At 54.9% G+C, this 12,368-nt stretch overlaps 1 protein-coding gene across 1 annotated transcript; it reads left to right on the top strand.

The window, feature by feature from the left end:
* The first annotated feature begins 10,375 nt into the window (after positions 1-10,375).
* On the top strand, positions 10,376-12,360 carry OST4 (oligosaccharyltransferase complex subunit 4, non-catalytic). The gene is made up of 2 exons (XM_038751679.1): positions 10,376-10,576; positions 12,168-12,360. The coding sequence occupies exon 1, from the start codon at positions 10,439-10,441 to the stop codon at positions 10,550-10,552; it is 114 nt and encodes a 37-aa protein (XP_038607607.1). The 5' UTR covers positions 10,376-10,438; the 3' UTR covers positions 10,553-10,576; positions 12,168-12,360.
* The last annotated feature ends 8 nt before the right edge of the window (positions 12,361-12,368 follow it).

Genomic DNA, 12,368 nt, shown 5'->3' with positions numbered 1-12,368 from the left:
ACATAGGAAGTGCTTAACAGATGTCACAATTATTATTATTATTAGAGGTCTAGAGACGTTAAGTGACCCACCTAAGGTCAATATCAGACAAGTGGAGGAGCTGGGATTCGAATCCGGTGCCTGCGATTCCTCGGCCTGTGCTCCTTCCTCTAGGCCGCACTGATAAAAAACGAATCAGATGGGACTCAGTCCCGATCCCACGCGGGGCTCCCGGTCTAAATCTCTATCTTCCTTCTGGAAAGTCATCCCCTTCTCTCCTCCCACCCCCCCAACACAATCTTCTGGAAAGACCCATTTCCTGCCCTCTTCCTGGAGCTGACCTCCCCGCCCACATGGCTCTCCCAGAACTCGGCCTCTAGTCCCCTTCTTTTTGGTCCTGCCGCTCCTCAGCTGGCTCCCATTGTGACCTGGAGTCCACGACTGCGAGTTCAGTTCCTCCAGACCCCGGTTCAAATACTCCAGTCAAAACCCACATAAAGGCTTCCTCCCTACACTCCCTCCCTTCTCCTCCCACTCCCACCGTTCATTCAATCGTATTTATTGAGCGCTTACTGTGCGCAGAGCACCGTACTAAGCGCCTGTACTAACCCACCAGCCTCGGCCCCGGGCTCCCGGAGACCTCTAGGCCACCCAATTCCTGGGGTTGACTCATGCCTGGTTTCACACGGTAAGCACTTGATAAGTACTATTGATTCGTGGATTGATTCCCGGATGGCGGTTGTTTAGATGAAGTGCTATTTCTGACCCAACGGCCTCCTCTTCCTCCCTTGGCAGCAGCTGCAGGGGATTGAGACAGAGCTCTCCCTGGATTCCAGACAATTCCGCAGCTGGTCCACACAGAGTGGCCTCTTCTGCTCTCTTTTCCTCAATTTCCTCTCCGATAGCGGAGATACGGGAAGTCCGGGGAAGTGGAGAGATCTCTGCTGCCGAGAAAACGAAAGTCTCCCCTCTTCCACTCTCCCCATTACAGGCTTCCTCAAGTTGGAGTAAGTCCGCCTGTTATTTTGAAGGCTCCTTGAGGACAGGGATTATGTCTACAGACCCTACTGTACTCTTCCAAGTGCTCAGTACAGTAATCTGCACACAGTACATCCTCAGTAGAAAGTATTGGCCGATTGATTAAAGAATTGAACTGTGACAGAGAACAGCATCTCGGAGAGCCACATGTAGAAAAAGGCACCTTGATGCCTAACCTGGGTGGCCCTCCCACCCCCGGCACCGGAGTCTGGAGGGGTCCTAAGAGGTCCCACCTCTGATGATCCCCAGTCTGGGGTTCTAGGGTTTTGTACTTCCCAAGCGCTTAGTACAGTGCTCTGCACACAGTAAGCGCTCAATAAATACAATTGAATGAATGAATGAATAATAATAATAATAATAATGTTGGCATTTGTTAAGCGCTTACTATGCGCCAAGCACTGTTCTAAGCGCTGGGGGGGGTACAAAGTGATCAGGTTGTCCCACGTGGGGCTCACAGTCTTCATCCCCATTTTACAGATGAGGTCACTGAGGCTCACAGAAGCTAAGTGACTTGCCCAAGGTCACACAGCAGACATGTGGGGGAGCCAGGATTCAAACCCATGACCTCTGACTCCAAAGCCCGGGCTCCTTCCACTGAGCCACGCTGCTTCTTCAAGTCTTACTCCCCATTTTACCGATGAGGTAACTGAGGCCCAGAGAAGTGAAGCGACTTGCACATATTTATTACTCTATTTATTTTACTCTTACATATTTACTATTCTATTTATTTTATTTTGTTAATATGTTTTGTTTCGTTGTCTGTCTCCCCCTTCTACACTGTGAGGCCTCTGTTGGGTAGGGACCGTCTCTACATGTTGCCAACCTGTACTTCCCAAGCGCTTAGTACAGTGCTCTGCACACAGTAAGCGCTCAACAAATCCAATTGAATGAATGAATGAATGAATGTTCTAAGCCCTGGGGAGGTGACAAGGTGATCAGGTTGTCCCACGGGGGGCTCACAGTCTTCATCCCCATTTTACAGATGAGGTCCCTGAGGCCCAGAGAAGTATTCATTCATTCATTCAATCGTATTTATTGAGCACTTACTGTGTGCAGAGCACACAGCACTAAGCGCTTGGGAAGTACAAGTTGGCAACGCAGTCACACAGTTGCCCAAAGTCACACAGCTGACAAGTGGTGGAGCCAGAATTTGAACTCACAACCTCTGGGTCCCCCTGGAGATTTGAGCCTGCCCTAGGTGGGGCCGGGGGGTTCAGTCTGGCTTCCTAGCCCCGTTCTCTTCCGAACAGGAGTCTCTGAGTCGGCCCAAAGCTGACCCCCGGCTGGTCCAGATCATCATCAATCGTATTTATTGAGCGCTTACTGTGTGCAGAGCACTGTACTAAGTGCTTGGGAAGTACAAATTGGCAACATATAGAGACAGTCCCTACCCAACAGTGGGCTCACAGTCTAAAAGGGGGAGACAAAACCAAACATACTACAAAATAAAATAGAATAGATATGTACAAGTAAAATCAATAGAGTGATAAATATGTACAAACATATATACATATATACAGGTGCTGTGGGGAAGGGAAGGAGGTATGATGGGGGGGATGGAGAGGGGGACGAGGGGCAGAGGAAGGAGGGGGCTCAGTCTGGGAAAGCCTCCTGGAGGAGGTGAGCTCTCAGTAGGGCCTTGAAGGGAGGAAGAGAGCTAGCTTGGTGGATGGGCGGAGGGAGGGCATTCCAGGCCCGGGGGATGATGTGGGCCGGGGGTCGACAGCTGGACAGGCGAGAACGAGGTACGGTGAGGAGATTAGTGGCGGAGGAGCGGAGGGTGCGGGCTGGGCTGGAGAAGGAGAGAAGGGAGGTGAGGGAGGAGGGGGTGAGGGGATGGATGGATGGACAGCCTTGAAGCCCAGGGTGAGGAGTTTCTGCCTGATGCGCAGATTGATTGGTAGCCACTGGAGATTTTTGAGGATCTACCGATCCCGCTTCCGGCTCTGGTGGCTTTGTGTGTTGGGGGCTGGGGGTTCGGTTGGGGCTGGCTCCGGCTGTCTTGGAGAGAGAGAGGCGGAGGGGGTGATCATGGAAGCCGCCAGCCTCCCTCCGTTGCCTGAGGAGGAAGTGGTTGGTTGCCCTCAACTACCGGGAGGGGAAAGCGGTGGCCCTGGAGCAAGAGGATGGCTCAAGGGAAAACAGTCGCTCAAAGGTCGGCGGCCGGGCCGGACTTCCGTGTGACCTAATGATGTCACATGGAACGGGGGGGTGGGGGTGGGCAGCACAGTCTCCCCCACTTTTGGGGGGGGTCCGGATGACTGAAGCCGGCCCTGGGTTCAGGGTTGGGAAGGTGGGAAGGAACTGTTCTGAGTGGAGGAGAGAGTCAAAAAGGAAAGAGGTGGGGGTGTGGAGAGGGGAAGACTCTATTTCATGAAGGAGGTGGCTTAATTTCTGACCAGACATTTGTGGTGCTACCAGGCTGAGGGCAATCAATTGATAAGCGCTTAGTACAGTGCTGAAGCACTTTGCGCAGGGCTTCGCACATGCTGACTTGTACTTCCCAAGCGCTTAGTACAGTGCTGAGCACACAGTAAGCGCTCAATAAATATGATTGAATGAATGAATGAATGATGGCATTTGTTAAGCGCTTACTATGTGCAGAGCGCTGTTCTAAGCGCTGGGGGGGATACAAGGTGATCAGGTTGTCCCACGTGGGGCTCACAGTCTTCATCCCCATTTTACGGAGGAGGGAACTGAGGCTCGGAGAAGTGACTTGCCCAAGGTCACACAGCAGACCTGTGGCGGAGCCGGGATTCAAACCCATGACCTCTGACTCCAAAGCCCGGGCTCTTTTCCACTGAGCCACGCTGCTTCTCGTAGCCACGCTGCTTCTCGTGCTCAATACATTCATTCGATGATATTTATTAAGCGCTTACTGTGGGCAGAGCACTGTACTAAGCGCTTGGAAAGGACAATACGGCAATACAGCATTCGGTTGGTCAGTGGTACTTACCGAGAGCTATGTGCAAGGGGGCACTGAATTTAGCCCAATGTTGGGTAGGGACTGTCTCTATATGTTGCCAATTTGTACTTCCCAAGCGCTTAGTACAGTGCTCTGCACATAATAAGTGCTCAATAAATATGATTGATTGATTACGTACCGGGGAGAATACAGCACGGTTCGTAGACACTTGAGGAGCCCCTGCAAGGAAGATAAGGGAGGTCAGGCCGGAGCTGGAAGCAGCGTGGCTCGGTGGCAAGAGCCCGGGTTTGGGAGTCAGAGGTCGTGGGTTCTAATCCCGACTCCGCCACGTGTCTGCTGTGTGACCCCGGGCAAGTCACTTCACTTAGAGAAGCAGCACGGCTCAGTGGAAAGGGCCCGGGCTTTGGAGTCAGGGGCCATGGGTTCAAATCCCGGCTCTGCAGCTTGTCACCTGTGGGACTTTGGGCAAGTCACTTCACTTCTCCGCGCCTCAGTTGCCTCATCTGTAAAATGGGGATGAAGACTGTGAGCCCCACATGGGACACCCTGATCACCTTGTAACCTCCCCAGCGCTTAGAACAGCGCTTTGCATCATCATCATCATCATCATCATCAATCGCATTTATTGAGCGCTTACTATGTGCAGAGCACTGTGCTAAGCGCTTGGGAAGTACAAATTGGCAACATATAGAGACAGTCCCTACCCAACAGTGGGCTCACAGTCTAAAAGGGGGAGACAGAGAACAAAACCAAACATACTAACAAAATAGAATAGATATGTAGAAATAAATAAATTAAATAAATAAATAGAGTAAAAAAATATGTACAAACATATATACATACATACAGGTGCTGTGGGGAAGGGAGGGAGGTAAGATGAGGGGATGGAAAGGGGGACGAGGGGGAAAGGAAGGAAGGGGCTCAGTCTGGGAAGGCCTCCTGGGGGAGGTGAGCTCTCAACAGGGCCTTGAAGGGAGGAAGAGAGGTAGCACATAGTGAGTGCTTAATAAAAATGCCATTCCTCCTCCCTCCCTCTCTTCCCCTCCCCTCCTCTCCTTCGCCCCCTCTTCTGGACCGTCTCTATATGTTGCCAGCTTGCACTTCCCAAGCGCTTAGTCCAGTGCTCTGCACACAGTAAGCGCTCAATCCGATTGAATGAATGAATGAATGATTATTCCCTGGGCCCCAGTTCCCTCATCCATTCATCCAATCGTACTTATTGAGCGCTTACAGTGCGCAGAGCACTGGACTAACCTCATCTGCCCACTGGGGATGAAGACTGTGAGTCCCACGTGGGACAATCTGGTCACCTTGGATCTACCCCAGCGCTTAGAAGCGCCCAACAAATACCACCTTTATTATAAGCGGGAGGCGAATGGGGTAGGAAGAGGGGCTTCTGGCTGGTTTTAGGCGCGGCTTGCCCCGAGGCCTACCCCGGGGCCTAATTGCTGTGGCCCCACGGCAGCTCCTGTGGAGTTTGCTTTGGCAGGGACAGAGGCAGAGGCGTCCCCTGAGCCTTGGGCCCCCCCTTCCACCGCAGAACAACTGGCTTCCATTAGCCCTGACAGCTCTGGAGTGGCAGCCCAGCTCCCCACCCCCCGGCCCGGCCCCATCCCGGCTCCCTGTTTTCCCTTTTATGGTGAAGCCAGAGGGAGAAAGGAGCCGGGAAGGGGTGGAAGGGGCTCCCTGCCAAGGGGAAGGACGGGAGAGGCCGGGCTTTCCGGGGTCCCCAACCCTGACTCCCCCTGAGCGAGGGAGGGGGTTTGCCCGCTTGTACTTCCCAAGCGCTCGGCCCAGCGCTCTGCCCACAGTCAGCGCTCGATCAAGAAGATTGAATAATAATAATAATAGTGTCGGCATCTGTTGAGCGCTTGCTATGTGCAAAGCGCCGTTCTAAGCGCTGAGGGGGGATACAAAGTGATCAGGTTGTCCCCCGTGGGGCTCGCAGTCTTCATCCCCATTCTACAGATGAGGGAACTGAGGCTCGGAGAAGTGACTTGCCCAAGGTCACACAGCAGACACGTGGCGGAGCCGGGATTCGAACGCATGACCTCTGACTCCAAAGCCCGGGCTCTTTCCACTGAGCCACGCTGCTTCTCATAATCAATGTCGTATTTATTGAGCGCTTGCTGTGTGCGGAGCACTGTACTAAGCGCTTGGGAAGTACAAATTGGCAACATATAGAGGCAGTCCCTACCCAACAGTGGGCTCACAGTCTAAATAAGTCTCATAAGGCTATCTGTTGCCGACTTGTGCTTTTCCAAGCGCTCAGTCTAGTGCTCTGCACACAGTCAGCGCTCAGTCAAGAACATTGAATTACTATATCTGTTGCCGACTTGTGCTTTTCCAAGCACTTAGTCCAGTGCTCTGCCCACAGTCAGCGCTCGATCAAGAAGATTGAATGGTTATCTGTTGCCGACTTGTGCTTTTCCAAGCGCTCAGTCCAGTGCTCTGCCCACAGTCAGCGCTCAATCAATCAAGGAGATTGAATGGCTATCTGTTGCCGACTTGTGCTTTTCCAAGCGCTCAGTCCAGTGCTCTGCACACAGTCAGCGCTCGATCAAGAAGATTGAATGACTATCTGTTGCTGATTTGTACTTTGCCAAGCGCTTAGTCCAGTGCTCTGCCCACAGTCAGCGCTCAATCAATCAAGGAGATTGAATGGCTATCTGTTGCCGACTTGTGCTTTTCCAAGCGCTCAGTCCAGTGCTCTGCACACAGTCAGCGCTCGATCAAGAAGATTGAATGACTATCTGTTGCTGATTTGTACTTTGCCAAGCGCTTAGTCCAGTGCTCTGCCCACAGTCAGCGCTCAATCAATCAAGGAGATTGAATGGCTATCTGTTGCCGACTTGTGCTTTTCCAAGCGCTCAGTCCAGTGCTCTGCACACAGTCAGCGCTCGATCAAGAAGATTGAATGACTATCTGTTGCTGATTTGTACTTTGCCAAGCGCTTCGTCCAGTGCTCTGCCCACAGTCAGCGCTCGATCAAGAAGATTAAATGGCTATCTGTTGCCGACTTGTGCTTTTCCAAGCGCTTAGTCCAGTGCTCTGCACACAATCAGCGCTCGATCAAGATTGAATGACTATCTGTTGCCGACTTGTACTTTTCCAAGCGCTTAGTCCAGTGCTCTGCCCACAGTCAGTGCTCAATATCAAGAAGATTGAATGACTATCTGTTGCCGGCTTGTACTTTTCCAAGCGCTTCATCCGGTGCTCTGCACACAGTCAGTGCTCAATCAAGAAGATTGAATGACTATCTGTTGCCGACTTGTGCTTTTCCAAGCGCTCAGTCCAGTGCTCTGCCCACAGTCAGCGCTCGATCAAGAAGATTGAATGAGTATCTGTTGCCGACTTGAGCTTTTCCAAGCGCTTCGTCCAGTGCTCTGCCCACAGTCAGCGCTCAATCAATCAAGAAGATTGAATGGCTATCTGTTGCCGACTTGTGCTTTTCCAAGCACTTAGTCCAGTGCTCTGCACACAGTCAGCGCTCAATCAAGAAGATTGAATGACTATCTGTTGCCGACTTGTGCTTTGCCAAGCGCTTCGTCCAGTGCTCTGCACACAGTCAGCGCTCAATCAAGAAGACTGAATGACTATCTGTTGCCGACTTGTACTTTTCCAAGCGCTTCGTCCAGTGCTCTGCCCACAGTCAGCGCTCGATCAAGAAGATTGAATGGCTATCTGTTGCCAACTTGTGCTTTTCCAAGGGTTTAGTCCAGTGCTCTGCACACAGTCAGCGCTCGATCAAGAAGATTGAATGACTATCTGTTGCCAACTTGTGCTTTTCCAAGCGCTTAGTCCAGTGCTCTGCACATAGTCAGCGCTCAATCAATACGACTGACTGACTTTTCCTGTCCACTCCCGACTCCCACTCCGAGGCCGGGCTCCGACGCGGGACTTTTTCTGGGCAATTGGAGGAGGGGCTGCCCCGTGCCCGGCGGCCCTGGGAGGCGGGTGACCCGGGCAGAGCCGAGAGGAAGCACCTGGCAGGGGGCTCCGGCCTGGCAAAGCCCACCGGCTGTACCCAGCTGGGCCAGGGGCCCAGAGACTTAAATAATAATAATAATAATGATGGGGTTTATGAAGCGCTTACTATGTGCAAAGCACCGTTCTAAGCGCTGGGGAGGTTACAAGGGGATCAGGTTGTCCCACGTGGGGCTCACAGTCTTAACCCCCGTTTTCCAGATGAGGTAGCTGAGGCCCAGAGAAGTGAAGTGGCTTGCCCAAAGTCACCCAGCTGACAATTGGCAGAGCTGGGATTTGAACCCATGAACTCTGACTCCAAAGCCCGGGCTCTTTCCACTGAGCCACACTGCTTCACCTGAAGCGGCCGCGCTCCCGCCTCTGTGCCCCCTCTGTGCCCGCTGTGCCCCCCCGTGCCCCCCGGCGGCTCACAGCCCCGGCCACCGTTCATTCATTCAATCGCATTTATTGAGCGCTTACTGTGTGCAGAGCACTGTACTAAGCGCTTGGGAAGTCCAAGTTGGCAACATCTAGAGACGGTCCCTACCCGACAGCGGGCTCACAGTCTAGAAGGGGGAGGCAGACAACAAAAACAAAACATATTAACAAAATAAAATAAATATGTACAAGTAAAATAAATAAATAGAGTAGCAGCGTGGCTCAGCAGAAAGAGCACGGGCTTTGGAGTCAGAGGTCATGGGTTCAAATCCCGGCTCTGCCAATTGTCAGCTGTGTGACTTTGGGCAAGTCACTTCACTTCTCTGGGCCCCAGTTACCTCATCTGTAAAATGGGGGTGAGGACTGTGAGCCCCACGTGGGACAAACCAATCACCTTGTAAACTCCCCAGCGCTTCGAACAGTGCTTTGCACATAGTAAGCGCTTAACAAATATTATTATTATTATTAATAGAGTAATAAATACGTACAAACATATATACAGGTGCTGTGGGGAGGGGAAGGAGGTAAGGCAGGGGGGACGGGGAGGGGGAGAGGGTGCAGGGTCACCAGGGCCATTCATTCATTCATTCAATCATATTTATTGAGTGCTTACTGTGTGCAGAGCACTGTACTAAGCGCTTGGGAATTCCAAGTTGGCAACATCTAGAGACGGAGAAGTCCGGAGAAGCAGTGTGGCTCAGTGGAAAGAGCCCGGGTTTTGGAGTCAGAGGTCATGGGTTCGAATCCCGACTCCGCCACATGTCAGCTGGGTGACCTTGGGCAAGCCACTTAACTTCTCTGTGCCTCAGTTCCCTCATCTGTAAAATGGGGATGAAGATTGTGAGCCCCAAGTAGGACAACCTCATCAGCTTGTAACCTCCCCAGCGCTTAGAACAGTGCTTTGCACATAGTAAGCGTTTAACAAATACCGAGTTGGCAACATCTAGAGACGGTCCCTACCCAACAGCGGGCTCACGGTCTAGAAGGGGGAGACAGACAACAAAACAAAACATATTAACAAAATAAAATAAATACAATAAATATATGAGTGCTGTGGGGAGGGGAAGGAGGTAAGGCCGGGGGGGCTGGGGAGGGGGAGGGGGAGGAGGGAGAGAGGGCGCAGGGCCACCAGGGGGCGCGGGGTCACCAGGGGGCGAGGGGTCACCAGGGCCACCAGGGGGTCACGGGGTCACCAGGGTCACTGGGGATGCAGGGCCACCAGGGCCAGCAGGGCCTCCAGGGCCACCAGGGGGCGCGGGGCCACCAGGGCCACCAGGGGATGTGGGGCCACCAGGGCCACTGGGGACGCAGGGCCACCAGGGCCACCAGGGGGGCACGGGGTCACCAGGGTCACCAGGGGGTGTGGGGCCACCAGGGGGCGCGGGGCCACCAGGGCCACCAGGGACACCAGGGCCACCAGGGGGCGTGGGGCCACCAGGGACACCAGGGGGCATGGGGTCACCAGGGCCACTGGGGATGCAGGGCCACCAAGGCCACCAGGGGATGTGGGGCCACCAGGGCCACCAGGGGGTCACGGGGTCACCAGGGTTACCAGGGGGCGTGGGGCCACCAGGGGGCGCGGGGCCACCAGGGCCACCAGGGCCACCAGGGCCACCAGGGGGCACGGGGGCACCAGGGCCACCAGGGGGCATGGTGCCACCAGGGGTGCAGGGCTACCAGGGCCACCGGGGGCGAGGGGCCACCAGGGCCCCCAGGGGGCGCGGGGCCACTAGGGGGCGCGGGGTCACCAGGGCCACCAGGGCCACTGGGAGCACGGGGCCACCAGGGCCACCAGGGGGCGCGGGGCCACTAGGGGGCGTGGGGCCACCAGGGGGCGCGGGGCCACCAGGGCCACCAGGGGGCGCGGGGCGTGGCAACAGAGGCCCCGCCCCCTGGGGGGGGTTGCCCGGGAACCCTCCCCCGCCCTCCCCCGCGGGGAGCAGTCGAGGCGGGCGGCCTCGCGGCTAGAGCGGCCGGAAGTGCGGCGTTAGGGAGGGGTGAGCCGTCGGCCCCACTTCCGGCCTCGGGGACGTAGCCTGGGGCTGAACCTTCCAGGTGAGCGGGTCGGTGGCGGTCGTCGTCCCCCGCAGGATGATCACGGACGTGCAGCTGGCCATCTTCGCCAACATGCTGGGCGTGTCGCTCTTCCTGCTGGTCGTCCTCTATCACTACGTGGCCGTCAACAACCCCAAGAAGCAGGAGTGAGGCCGGTGACCCCGCCCGGCCCAGGTAATAATAATAACAACAACAACAACAATAATAATAATGATGATGACGTCATCTACTATGCGCAAAGCACTGCCCTAAGCGCTGGGAAGGTTACAAGGCGATCAGGTTGCCCCACGTGGGGGTCTCACAGTCTTCACCCCCATTTTACAGATGAGGAAACTGAGGCCCAGTGAAGTGACTTGCCCGTGGCGGCGTCGGGATTCGAACCCGTGACCTCTGACTCCAAAGCCCGGGCTCTTTCCACCGGGCCACGCGCCCGCCGTCAGGACCGGCCTGGGGATCCGATAATAATAATAATAATAATAATAATAATAATAATAATAATAATAATAATAATCAGCGCTTACAGTGTTGCCAGGCACTGTTCTAACTGCTGGGGTAGATCCAGAGTGATCGGGTGGTCCCACGTGGGGCTCACAGGCTTCACCCCCATTTTCCAGATGAGGAAACTGAGGCCCTGAGAAGAATAATAATAATGTTGGTATTTGTTAAGCGCTTACTATGCGCGAGGCACTGCTCTAAGCGCTGGGGCGAACACAAGGAGATGAGGTTGTCCCACGTGGGGCCCACAGCCTTAATCCCCATTTTACAGATGAGGGAACTGAGGCACTGAGAAGTGAAGTGACTTGCCCAAGGTCACACAGCAGACGTGAGCCCACTGTTGTTGGGTAGGGACTGTTTCTATAGGTTGCCAATTTGTACTTCCCAAGCGCTTAGTACAGTGCTCTGCACATAGTAAGCGCTCAGTTAATACGATTGATGATGTGGGGGAGGCAGGATTCGAACCCGTGACCTCCGACTCCCAAGCCCGCGCTCTTTCCACTGAGCCCCGTTGCTTCTCTAAGTGAAGTGACTTAAACGAGGTCACGCAGCCGGCAAGTGGCAGAGTCGGGATTCGAACCCACGGCCTCCGACTCCCAGCCCTGAGCCGCGCTGCTTCCGTCCCTTGCGGCCTCGCCCCCAAATTCATTCCTAGAGAAGCGGCGTGGTCAGTAGAAAGAGCTCAGGCTTGGGAGTCGGAGGTCGTGGGTTCAAATCCCGGCTCCGCCACTTGTCAGCTGGGTGACTTTGGGCGAGTCACTTCGCTTCTCTGGGCCTCAGTTCCCTCATCGGGAAAATGGGGATGAAGACTGTGAGCCCCACGTGGGACAACCTCATCACCTTGTAACCTCCCCGGCGCTTAGAACAGTACTTTGCCCATAGTAAGCGCTTAATAAATGCTATCATCATCATTATTATTGTGCAGTCGTATTTACTGAGCGCTTCCTGTGTGCGGAGCACTGGACTCAGCGCTTGGGAAAGTGCAATTCAGCAACAAATGGAGACAATCCCTGTCCACGTGAGGAGAAACGGGGAGAGCAGGAGGCAGAGGGGGGGTGGGTGGATGAGGGCGGGGCGGGGGGAAGAGGGAGAGAGGAAGGACCCCTGAAAGGAGCAGGATTAGAATCCAGACCCACCCTGCCTAACCTTGCCCCCCCCCGCCCGGTTCCGGGCCCACTCTCTTAGCAGTGCTGGGGGAAGGGAGAGTTTGGGGGAGGGGTCTCCCCATAGCCCCCCTTAACCTCCCTCCCCCTCCTTGTGTGCCCCCTAGGCTGACGCGTGCCCCACGGACGCGGGGCTTCCTCCGGGTGGGCCGAGGGTGCCAGGCCTGAGCCCAGGATAGCCCCCCGAGGGACATGGAGGCGACCGACACCGCGGGACCGGCGAGCCACGGGCCGGGCAGACGGTGGCCCTCCCAGCTGGGGGCCCCGGGGCTTCCATTAAACCATTCCTTTCGTTTTTGAGACTCTAC

This window comes from Tachyglossus aculeatus, chromosome 9, assembly GCF_015852505.1.
Source record: "Tachyglossus aculeatus isolate mTacAcu1 chromosome 9, mTacAcu1.pri, whole genome shotgun sequence".
NCBI lineage: Eukaryota > Metazoa > Chordata > Mammalia > Monotremata > Tachyglossidae > Tachyglossus > Tachyglossus aculeatus.
The sequence above is the reverse complement of the archived record's forward strand: the minus strand, read 5'-3'. Positions and strand labels throughout refer to the sequence as shown.

Bases quoted from the DNA above. Each gene is read 5' to 3' on its own strand.
- OST4 (XM_038751679.1), top strand. From the start codon at position 10,439: ATGATCACGGACGTGCAGCTGGCCATCTTCGCCAACATGCTGGGCGTG.